Below are 13,096 nucleotides of genomic sequence, written 5' to 3' on the forward strand. Positions count from 1 at the left end.
TCTTCCTGCAAGCGTTACCACATTCCTATTGTGCATTTCATTCTTCATTCTTCACAATCCCTCACAGAGATGTTAAAATGGGTTTTAGAACAAAATATTTTGGACAATATATAATAACTAGTTGGCATTATGATAAGCCATTTCATGAATACAATTTTGGGCTGTCATAGTTGTTCACTTTACTTTCCACTATACTGCACAATGAAAACTCCTCATAACCATCATTATTTACATATAAAATACAACCTACTTATAAATCAGGTCAGGCACCATTCTAAGCTGTAGTATTTACCGTGTTAGTGCCTAGCTCCAACATCAATTGCTGTGATTTTGATAAGGACAGTTAACATTTAAAGAGAAATCAACATATAATTTTGACCGATAGAACTATGCCACAGAAGGCACATTTTTTAAAATCGAGAAGAACTTTCCTGTGTACAAAATACTTTTAAAAACAAAACACTTATCTTAAGAATATGGCTTAAACTCACATATGTAGTTCACTGATTTTTATATCTATCTTCCCAGAAGAATCTCTCATACATTATGAAAGCTTTGCATTATTTACTTCCGTCAGGACCCAAAAGTATGCCACAATGTTCTGGAAATTTCTTTAAGTTTCCTCAGATTTACCTGTTCTTTGAAGTAAGTTTCTTTGTATAATTCTTTTTGGCTCTGTCTCCTATTTCTCTTCTCAGTGATAGGGCTATCATAAATTTCCTCCATGAACTGTGTGCTGGAATTAAATCTTCCAACTTATTTTCCCTTTCAATGTCCAAACTAAAATTGACCACCTGTATTCCACATAGGACAGTGAAATGAGTAGTTTCTTGGCTTGATTGATGACCTGACTAATAACCATCAACTTTGGCTATCTTTTCAGTAAGCCATAGACTGTCAAAGCCCAAAATGCAACTAGCCTGCCTTTGGAGCAAACATACAGATATATTAAACAAAGGAATTTCTCATTTTGCACAGCTTTGGTGTATGACAATGCAACTTTTTTGGGGGGCTTGGGAGTGTCCTCAAATACAATTTTAGTTTAATAGTAAAATACTGTGGATGCTGGAGATCTGAAACATAAAGTAAAATTGCTGACGAAACTGAGCAGGTTTGGCAGCATCTATGGAGAGAGAAAAACAATTAGCATTGAGAGTAATATAACTTTGTTTAGAAATGTAGATTAAGTATCCCTAACTTAAAAATACTAAGATTCTAAATTCTTTTTTTAATTATGTGATCCCAATAATTAATTTATGCTGTTTTAGATGTGATTGCCCTTTTGTCAGACACTCTAACCCACAAAGAATTTCTTATGTTTGTAAAGTTTCTTATAACTGAAGATTTGATACATAACATAAATTGTTTATTAAAGTGGAGATCCTTTATAAATCACTAAGATTTGAGAATGAGTCTTCCATTATTTAAATATCTACATCCATCTCTGACCTTGCAAAATAAAAATAGATTAACTTTGAAATGTAAATACCTTCAAGTTTATTTGAATTACATCTACTTCAGGATTTCTTAGCTTTTTTAAAATCCAGATATGCTCCTTTATTCACATTTAACCTCAAACCTAAATGGCATATTCCTAAAACAAAGTTATATTCTAAACAAATAAACTATCAGCTAAATATTCCTGATGAAGAGCTTATGCTTGAAATATCAACTCTCCTGCTCCTCAGATGCTATCTGACTAGCTGTGCTTTTCCAGTGCCACATTTTTTGATTATGAAGTAAATGTGGTTGACACGATGAAATAATGTTATCAAAAAGCATGTACTTGAGTCTTTACAACAGCATACAAATAATTGACCTGTGTCATTATTTCATGCACGATTAATGACGCTTATTTATTTATTTTTAACGGCGTGATACTGCATCAAAACAATACATTTTTTAAAAACAAGTATGTTATTCTGTGCTGTAAAATGTAGTTAAATTCCATTGATTTTTATCCTTTCAATGTATGGTATTTGTCAATAAAGTTTTTTTTTCTGAGATGTAAATAATATACCATAAGCCCATAGCAATACAACTCACTGCATAAATGACTCCGGTGTGCCTAAATATATTATAATGTTATCTGTAGTATGTAAAGAGCTAACTACAAGTACAAGTTATTATTTTATTGGAAACCTCACTCAACGTAATGGATCTGAAACTAGCTATGACTACCAGTTATGTATGGTATAAGACTAACCCATTCTGATCTGCAGACTGCCAATCCTGAATTAATTTTATTTTACTTTACCAACAGAGATAAAAAATATAGAGTGCTATATAACAAAATGCTTGTTCATGACCATATACTTGCTGTTAATAACCAAATTTGATTTATCACTGTTGACCACCCTGATTAATGGCTAACGATTCTATTCCTTCTCTTGACAGAGGTTGAACTTCAGCCAAGGCCATCAGTAACATATAGGACAATAGGCGGAGTTCTGGATTTTTACATTTTTGTGGGTTCTTCACCTGAGGATGTTGTTCATGAATACTTAACAGTATGTATACAACTATCAGTAACGAGCAATAGAACTTGACAATATTACAAAATCATGTCTTTCAAACAATTCCATATACTATTTTGTGTTATTGTAGAGAAACTACTTCCAAGTTAAATGTTTGACAAGTTTTTAATTGAAATCTATATAGTAATGAACATTTTTTTTTGTTTCTCTTTGAAATAATGTAGCTGGTTGGCAAACCATTAATGCCTCCATATTGGTCTCTGGGATTCCAACTTAGTCGCTGGGGTTATAAAAACCTCAGCGATGTTGAAGCTACAGTGGCGAGGAACAGAAAAATTAATCTGCCATATGTGAGTACTGTCCATTGTTACAAAAAAAAATCACATCAGAAACATAAAGAAAATAGTTGGATATCTTTTGTTTTCTAAAAGGTTATGACAGAGAAAGCTAAAACTGCAGAAGGTAGCATCACAAATGAAGAATATTTGGCTTGTTATGTCCTTGCCACCTTCATGCAATTATATATCAGCTAATCCCATTCCCTGATGTTTTACTCCTCCAATAATTATCCTCTTGTCTTTTGAGAACCTCAATCTAATCTGCCTCCACCGGGTATTAAAGCATAGATTTCAGATTTCAGCTACTCGTGACTCGCTGCATAATAACGTTTTTTCTCCTGTCACAGTTGCTTCTTTTTCTAGCCAGGTTAAATCATTGTCCCCTTGTTTAGACCCTTCCACCAACAAGAGCAGTTACTCTCTGTTTTGTCCAAACCCCTCATGATTCTGAAAACCTCTACCAAATCTCTTAAACTATAGTCTGGATTGGTCGGGTGGGAGGAAGATGTCAAGTTGGTGGGGTGGCAGATTGCCGTTACGAATCATTTGTTATTAAATTATTTAATTATTCATTACTAAAAGAGAAAAATATTTTCAACATGATTTGTTCTTTAACAAATCCATTCCTTAAGTCAATCAACATTTGTTCAAGTGACAGTTAATTTTGTCCCATATTACTGTTCATAATAGTTGCACCACCATTGAATTTCTTAGACCTTCCTGTAGCTGCCAAAGTTAAACTAAATGGTTCATTGAAAAGACTGTAATATGTGCCATTCTCCAGTCTTTTGGTACCACCTCTGTGTCTAAGGAAGATTGTTTCCAATGTTTCTGCAATTTCCACTCTTCTATCAAGAGTTTTGGATTCAGATGATCTGGATTGGATGACTTGTTGAATTTAAGTATAGCCAGTCTGTCCAATAACTCTGATAAGTCCCACTTACCAGAGTTTAGTTCATCCAGTATCTCAAATACGTCTCTTTTCACCATGATGTGGGCGCTACCATATTTCTTGGTAAAGACAGATGCAAAGTATTCATTCACTACCCCACCATGACCTTTCTCTCCACGTATATATCCCCATTTCATCCTCCATTTGCCCCCTCGTCTCATTTTCCTTTGACTATTATCATCCCTATATAAAAAGTTGTGTTCCATTTTCCATGTTCTTGTCATACTCTTTCTTTGGCTTTCTTATTTTTTCTGCTCTCCTCTAATTGTTATATTCTAATTGTCATAGTCATCAACTTGTTCGCATTTGTGTTATCATTCTAATATCTGTTATTTGTCCTATTTTTCTGATTTATCTTCCTCACTTCTCTGTCAGACAGATAAGTTTGGACTCATTTGTCCTATTTTCTCTCTGTATAGAAGGTACTTGAACAGTTCCCAAATTACCTCAACATTAAATTTAGCTCAGTGTTCCATTACATTTTTGCCAATCAAGCTTTGTTTCCAAATTACCTGAACCAGATTTTTCACACCCCATTAAAATTTGGTCCATCTACAATTATTTTAAAATTTAATTGATCCTTGTCCTTTTTCTGAACCAATCTATAGCTTATGATGTTATGATAACTGTCTCCTACATGTTCCCCTAATATCACTTGATCCATTTGAGTCGCCTCGTGCCCTAAAATCTGATCCAACAATGAATTCATAGAAACTTGAAAATCAAGAGCAGATGTAGGTCAATCGAGCCTGCTCAGGCATTTAATATGATTATGGCTGATCATCTAACTAAATACCTCTTCTCAATTTCACCCCAAATCTTTTGACCCTATAGTTGTAAGAACTGTATATAACTTCTCTTGAAAACATTCAAACTTTTGGCCTCAATTGCTTTCTGTGGCAGAGGCTCATTACCTTCTGGGTAAAGACATTTCTCCTCATCTCAATCCCAAATGACCTGCTGTACATCCTGAGACTGCGACCCCTGGTTCTGGGCTCCCCAGGCATCAGCCATGTCCTTTCTCCATTGCGTGGTCTACACCTGTCAGAATGTGATACCTTCTATGAGCTCTCTCTTCATTCTCCAAAATTCTAGTGAATATTGTGCTAACCAATTTAATCTTTCCTCATATGTCAGTCGTATCATTTAAGGAGTCAGTCTGGTAAATCTTTGGCAACTGCCTCCACAGCCAGAACAGCCTTCCTCAGTTAAGAACACCAAACTGTACATAATACTCCTGGTGTGGTCTTACCAAGACTCTACAGTTGCAGCATTATTAAACTGTTAGCCTAAGCCTTTAGATTACAGGTCTGGTAACATTAGCGCTGTTCTTCCTGAAGCAATCTTTGAAGTCTGTTCATGTTTTTCCAAGCTCCATAACCTCAGACTCAGGGAGCTTATCCTTCCAGCCATCTATGTCATTGAGTACTTTAGTGGACTATGGCCACTGGCTGTTCACCTTCTACATTCCGAGTGCTCCATGTGCTCGCAGTGATATCCTTGACCATGGCAGACATCAAACCATCCTGGATTTATGTCAGCAACCAAAGAAGCACCTACTTATAAAAGTATTAAACCCTCTTTATTGATCTCTTCACCTTCCTCCTGGTCCTTTGCATTGCTGAACACACATGGTGCCATGGAATTGACCACAATCATGCACTTCAGAACACGACACACATCGGAGAAAAGAAATGCAAGCAATTGCTGCGCTGCTTCCTTGATTATCCAGCGGTCACTACTTCCCTCTCTTCTTGCATAGCCTCAAGCTGTGGGCTGAACACATCTATCCACAAAACTCTAGCCTCGATTTATGCATCAGTCATGCCAGGATTGCTCAAGCTGTGAAACCCACAGTTCAAGTTGCTGCTGCTGCTGACAAAACCTCTGGCACATGTGGAAATCTTCCACACTACATGAGAAGGAGTCTTCATTTCCCACAAGGAACAGAATGCACACTCCACAGGATCAAGCCTTCCCACTGTGTCTGTTTATTTGATTATTAAAGTTAGTACTTAAGTTAACTCTCAGCAGTTCCTTAAAAATTAGCTGTTTATCTTGTGCTGACATCACTTTTTTTTTAACTTTGGTTAACAGAAATAATATCACTCAGCTATTTTAATAATAATCTTTGATTTTAAACTAATAATGAAATCAGACTGCTTTAATGTTACTTTTTAAAAATTCTAGCTACATATCCCTAGATCTGATGAATTAATTGAACATTGATTTTAACTACTTGACAAATTATCAATTTGGCTTAGTTTTTAGCTTTTATTCTAATTAACTGATTAACTGATTGAACAAATTAATTTTGAAAATAACCCGAAAATTCACGTCATGTGCTATCACATAATTTTAAGAATTATTTTCTTCTCACCCTTTCAGTTCAGACTCACAGTTCAAATCCCACTCCACTTGCTGGCTTGTTTGTTTCTCTGATCCCCACTCGGCAATGATGCAAACTGGTCCAACTCCCCTGGCAAACCAGAATATTGAGCTCCTGTATGATGAGTACGTTTATCCAAGTTTCAGTGTTCCTCTGCTCCACTCCCTTTCTGCTCTGCTCCCAGTACACTCCACACCACTCTCTGCCTGCTTATTTTTCCAAAATGTTTCTTTCTCCACAATGCCAAAAGAAACAGACAATATGCAATATACGTCAATGTTAACACCATATCATTGATAATATCATTCTTTTGTGCATTTGAGGGCAGAAACTGGCACAACATGATGCTGTCCACACAAGATTAGCTAATTGCTTACAATGGATTTAACAGCTTCTTGGGTAGACACCCAAAAATGTTTGCATTATTGAAATGGATGAATCACTGGTGTGCACAGATCCATGAGGTAACAAATCCACCAGTTCCAACACCAAAAATTCTAAACTACAGAATTGATCTTTTGCATTTTGGCAATAACTGAGCAAGGCTGATCTAGCCGATCTATGTCAGATGATGATTAGCTCCAAAGGCCAAGAAGGTCGTTATCAATGTGCTACCTGAACACATCTTTGAACTGCAAGAGTTCTTCAGGGTAATATCCGAGGCCCAAACATCTTCAGCTGCTTCATTAATGACCTTCCCTCCATCATAAGTGGGGATGTTCACTGATGATTGCAGAATGTTCAGCACCATTTGTGACTTCTCAAATACGGAAGCCGTCAATGTCCAAATGCAACAAGATCTGGACAATATTCAGACTTGGGCTGATAACTTCAATGTAACATTTGTGCCACACAATTGCCAGGCAATGACCATCTCCAATAAAGGGATAATCTTACTACTGTCCCTTGATATTCAATAGTGTTACCATCACTGAATTCCCCACTATCACCATCCTGGGGGTTACCTTTAACCAGAAACTGAACTGGACTCACCATATAAACAATAGTCACAAGAGCAGATCAGAATCTAGGAAAGTTGATGAGAGTAACTCACCTTCTGACTCATCAAAGCCTGTCCATCATTTAAAAAGGCACGAGTCAGGTGCAAGATGGAACACCTCGCCACTTGTCTGGATGAGTGCAGCTCCACAACATTTGACAAAACCCAGGACAAAGCAGCCTATTCATTGGCACTGCATTCGCAAGCATCCATTCCCTCCATCACTGATGCTCAGCAGCAGCAGTGTGTACTATCTACAAGATGCATTACAGAAATTCACCAAAGATTCTTAGATAGCTCCTTCCAAACCCATGACGACTTCTACCTAGAACAAGGGCAATAGACACATGGGAATACCACCACCTGCAAGTTCCCTTCCAAGCCACTCACCATCCTGACTCATAAATATGTCACCATCCCTTTATTGTCACTGGGTGAAAGTCCCAAAATTCCCTCCCTAACAGCATAATGGGTCCACCTACAGCACATGGACTGTGGTAGTTCAAGAAGGCAGATCATCACCACCTTCATAAGTGTAACTAGAGAGAGGCAATAAATGCTGACACAGCCAGTGATGCCTACATCACATGTGTCAATAAAAACTTAATATCTCCTGCCTACACTGACCTCCCCTAAGTACTCCAGTCCCTACCAAACCCCTTTTCTACCTTGCACCTGGCATCCCAAATACCAGGCACACTGCTCTCTTGGCATCTAACCTTGCAATTACCTTATGTATTTACACTTTCAAAGAAGTTTTCAATGTAGCTGTCTGTGATGCTGGATGTTTAAAACTGCAGAATATGGCAAGTGTTACAGTTAAAAGGAAAGTGTGGTTTGACTTGCACTACAACAGACTAATCAGATTTAAAGTGCAAATAAGATTTCACAAGGAGCTCTGATCAGAAACTCTTGTCAGAAGTGTGGAACTCTTTCTTCCTGTATAAAACATAGGAGCAGAGTGATGATCTGAGTATGAGTGACACACCTTCAAAATTCTTGCTCAATATATCAATATTTGTACATATTTATTAGGAAAAGGTGTCCTAATCTTTAAAAGGTAAAACAGAATTTTGAATTATAACAAAATTTGATAACATGTTGATATTGTGCTATTAAGGAATCCAATTCACCTTCAACCACTATGTCTATGTCACAGAACCAACACAGTTGGTCAATTTTGTGTTTATAACATGCAACAATGTCACTAAGCACACAACCCAGACAATGGATGTAAGCCAATATTATTGCAGCCATTTAAATTATTAGTTTTGTTAGTAACTTAAGATATGTGATTGACAAGAGCTTGAGTCTTTGTGGCATATGTTATGTGGACTAAAACATAGGAAACCATAAACTTACACATTAGTCTTGGGTTTGAAATCTTGGTCCTCAAATACTCTTTTGCTCAGATGAGCATATTGGAGGTGAAAATGATATTTTCACGTTTATCAATCTTAGCTGAAAGGATACAGAAAATACTCCATAATACAGAAAATATTCCACATTATCCAGAACCTTCATATGCTGTGAGAGCTTGGAGGTAAGGGATGCAATGGGAACAAATGCAATCATTTCTTTCTGATTTATAGGAATAAAATACAGCAATTATGTTCTGACAAATACTCTAATTTAACTTGAGCCAAAGGTTAATTATTGTGATGACTGCCTCAAATTCTTATGAACATCTTATTACAAAATTGATCTGGTCTCTTTTCTTCGCTTTGTCACCACCAAACTGATCCATTTTAATTGTTCTTTCTTGTCCTCACATGAGGAACTATAATTGCCTCCTTCCTAACTAGATCAAAAAGAAAAAGAATCTGTAGATTTTATCCAGGAAGTTTTGAAGGTCTACCTTTTGCTCTTTTACTAGTTAATTGTAAGGCTGGATACTTCAGATCCCAGGATGAAATATGACTTGGTAGAATTTTTCACTCGATACTGTGGGGTTTGTTATAGAACCCACACAAGCCTGTGAATGTTCCTTTAACACAAGGACAACAGTTTATTACACAAAGGAAAACAAAATACTAAAAATATTTAGGCATTTTTAAAAGATCTTAGCATGATTAGGAAAAACCCATCCACATCTATTTTAAATATTCAAATTCACAAATTATATCAATGTATGTTGTACTTTTTCATCATTGTTATGATATGATTTATGATTTAAAAAACTCACTTTTTCTGTTCTGGGACTGAAGTAAATATATAAACATTGCACAAATTGTTGGTTAATTGTTTATTGTAAAAATGTCTACCTGTAGATTTGAAATACTAATACTGAAACAGTATTTTTTTTAAAAAATCCAGTCGTGTTAGCTGTATATCAATTGACTATTTAATTGTATTCAATAGTGACCATTAACTGGTGATTCACTTGTACGTCTATATGTTAAGAAAGGATACTTCTTTTGAAAGTAAATATTTATAATGTGTGATTCTGTAAACAAATTGTCTTAATATTAGATTCATGTTCTCTACTCCATTACCTGATTATTTAGAGTTGAACAATAATTATATTTTCAGATAATGGAGACAGAGAGCAGAATTCACAGATAATGATTGACTTTTCATTCATAAAACTTTATTCAACTCTAATGATAATTTTAGAATGTGTATCTAGAAGTTTTGATATTTGCATGGATTAAGTCTTAACAGCAAGATTTCTTTTTGTTATTTATCATGTTAACTGGGTTTATATAAAATGAAAGTCTCCATTGCCTATTGATCGTGGAAGTTGTATTAGTGTTACCACAATCTAAACTAAATTTTCACTCTCAGGTTAAGAGAGCAAAATTAGGATATTTCCTAGTTCTGGAAACCTGACTAAGGACGAAGTGCCCCAACATGTCAAATTTTCATTCTGGGGTGGCTGTGTTCTTTCAGTTTGTGGTGACTGATCTCAGGAAGAGTGTAAAGGCTGAGGTCATCAGATGTGGAGAAGGTCTAAGTGGAAGAGCTGCCTCAGTGCACCTGTATATTGCGGGAAAAAATTAAAAACAATTAAACATGAACCATTACTCAGCTATCACCCCCCAAATTGCCTCAGACCACTCACTCCCCATTTCCATTACTTAACAATACATTTGACCTTATGCCTTCTATCCACCCCTAAGGCTCTTCATGTGCTCTGTATTAACCAATACTCCCCTTCACATCCCACATTTCCTTTTGTAGACTCTATTGCCAACTCAGTGCCAACCCATGCCTCCCCATCCATTAAATTTTGCATTTATAGTGTAATGCCAACTTACCCAGTATCCAACATGGACAGAACTCAGGGCTCACATTGAGCTTAAATCAAGTTCATAGATTGCTAAGAAATAATTCACTATTTCAAAAAGCAAACACTCCAACTGATTAAAGTAAACTCACTACTTTTAACTTACTGTTACACTTTTATAAAAATAATCATTGCAGCATGGCCCTAACTTCAAATAGTACATAAACATCTGGAGGTGTCTATCAAATAGTAATTTGAAAGACACCAGATTGTGATAATGGAAGGTTGTGAAATCAGCCATGAATCACTAATCCAGCAATGATAAATCTTGGTGTGTGTCAGAGTGAAATGTCAAGCACAGGTTATTTTAACCACAACAGGCATTTTTCTCCAATATTTAAAAGGAAGGGATTTTAAATGCCTTAACAAGTTGAAAGGCCCTTTCACAGTTCTGTTAACAGTTTCAATTAGTTTGTGCCTCTTTTATGCGTATTTACAATCATTTTTAATCTCCCAAAGAGTGGCTTACCTCAATAAAAGAGTGATTTTTCTCTCCTAAAAGGGATGTGACTTCCCCACAAGTGGCCTGTGAACAAATTAAAAGGATTACCTTTCCTCTTCAAAAGAGCACCACATCCATTCACTAAACTCTGAAACTTTTAGACGTTCTCCAACCAGATCTAGTCTGCACATAAGAGGTTCCCACTCACCTCGCTGATGAAAACAGACATGGTAGGATGCAATGTATTATATGGGCAGCTGTCACTTTAAACCATTGGCGTGCAATTATGCTTGGATTGAGACTTGTAGTTTCAGAATTCCAATTATTTCCACAATTATCGAGGAGCTCTCCATGGTTGTGAAAATTCAGGCCCTAAATTCTAAAGATCCCTAAACTGGCAGTCCCACTCATTGAGACAATGGAAATGCTTGCAAAATAAATAAAATGTTTCAAATTCCATCAACAAAATTCCACCATGATAATGTTTTTGACAAGACTGGGGAAAGTCTAAACCAATATTGAAAATAAGGATAAATATTAAAAACAGAATATTTTCAATCTGTGCCAATACAAGTTAGGGCAACATTCTGAATTCTTGGAAAAAATTCTATCTCTGCTTTGCATTCCTTTATTGGTTATGGACTAATGGTGTATTAAATAATATTGCTTAGGATATCCAGATCACTGATATTGACTACATGGAAAATAAAAAGGATTTCACTTATGATATGGAAAAATTCCACAATCTACCTGAATTTGTTCATGATTTACATGCACATGGCCAGAGGTATATTATCATTCTGGTAAGTTGCATAGTTTTTCTGCTCTCTGTTTCACTGTGATAATTTGAAAATTTTCTGACAAATTAGAAAGAACAGTTTCAAAAATGCAAAGATATGTTTTACTAATACATTATGATTACATTCATGCTGTTACAAGAATATAAAACACAAAGAATGCGCATCAACAAAATAACATTTAAAAACATTACAAGTCAGGCTACTATTATCATATTTCTGCTTTATGATCAAAATCATTCGTTTCTGACCTTGGAGCAGCATTGCACTAAAAATGATCTTGCAAAAATGTCATGTTGTTTAATACTATAATAAGAGAAACATTAATATTAGACTACTAAGCCAGAGGTGCTGCATTCAAATCCCAATTATGTAATGAACTACATTTAATAAATTTGTGAACAAACATTATGAAAGCTGCCAGGTCATCATAAAAAATGCAACTGCTTCACTAATGTCTTCAGGGAAAGGATTCTTAAGGCAACTATGGTTGGATAATAAGTGTTACTTTACTATTGTATATTGCTTCTTCAAAACAAATTAAAATAATATATCAACGTTTTGGAAACACATTGTGATTGGCAGTTTTTGTGACTTGACTGCTTGAAACTCTATTCTTTCATCAAAACTCAGGATCCAGCCATAAGCACTCAGGCACTAATAAATGGTCCCTATGAATCTTATGATAAGGGCACAAGAATGGGAGTATGGGTCAATGAATCTGATGGAAAGACACCCCTTTTGGGAGAGGTAACTGTTTTTTTGTATGTACAGTATGGAATTCTGGAAAGATAAAATCTAGAAATACTAATCTGTAAAAGGAGCTATGTCGTAGTTGACTATCATAATATATTTTATTGTTTTGATTGATTACATATTACCAAATGATTTCAACACATATCGATTAGAATCAAATTCTAAATTTGAAGTTATTTATGATAAAAAAATTAGTCATGTTCTGATTCATAACATTGATTTTCCATTATTGTTTATAACGCTATCAAGATAAAATTCACAATACATCAATATGCCGCTGTTTCTTTATCTCCTTTCATTTAGGTCTGGCCAGGTGAAACTGTCTTCCCCGATTACACAAATCCCCAGTGTATTAAATGGTGGGTAGAGGAATGTTCGAACTTCTACCAAAAGATAAATTATGATGGACTTTGGATAGTATGTTCCTTTCTTTTTTAATCTCATCTGTTCATTTATTTGTTTGTGTTTTCTCTGTTTTATGAAGTCTAATTTCTGTTTTATGAAGTACACATTGTTTCTATACCTTTTTATATCTTTCATTTGCAGGATATGAATGAAGTGTCAAGTTTTAAGCCGGGTTCAACAAAAGGATGTGTTAAGAATCAATGGAATGAGCCTCCTTTTGTTCCAAGTGAGTTTTATTTTACACAAAAAAA

General features: G+C 35.5%; 1 protein-coding gene across 1 annotated transcript in view; it reads left to right on the forward strand.

Annotated features, from left to right (window-relative positions):
• The window catches only part of si (sucrase-isomaltase), a 218,424-nt gene that overhangs the window by 115,890 nt on the left and 89,438 nt on the right, over positions 1-13,096 (forward strand). The window contains 6 exon segments of the mRNA XM_060833923.1: positions 2,398-2,510; positions 2,702-2,827; positions 11,559-11,690; positions 12,318-12,434; positions 12,744-12,857; positions 12,987-13,071. Coding sequence (XP_060689906.1) covers positions 2,398-2,510; positions 2,702-2,827; positions 11,559-11,690; positions 12,318-12,434; positions 12,744-12,857; positions 12,987-13,071 — 687 coding nt within the window.

Source organism: Hemiscyllium ocellatum, chromosome 13 (genome assembly GCF_020745735.1).
Source record: "Hemiscyllium ocellatum isolate sHemOce1 chromosome 13, sHemOce1.pat.X.cur, whole genome shotgun sequence".
Taxonomy (NCBI): domain Eukaryota; kingdom Metazoa; phylum Chordata; class Chondrichthyes; order Orectolobiformes; family Hemiscylliidae; genus Hemiscyllium; species Hemiscyllium ocellatum.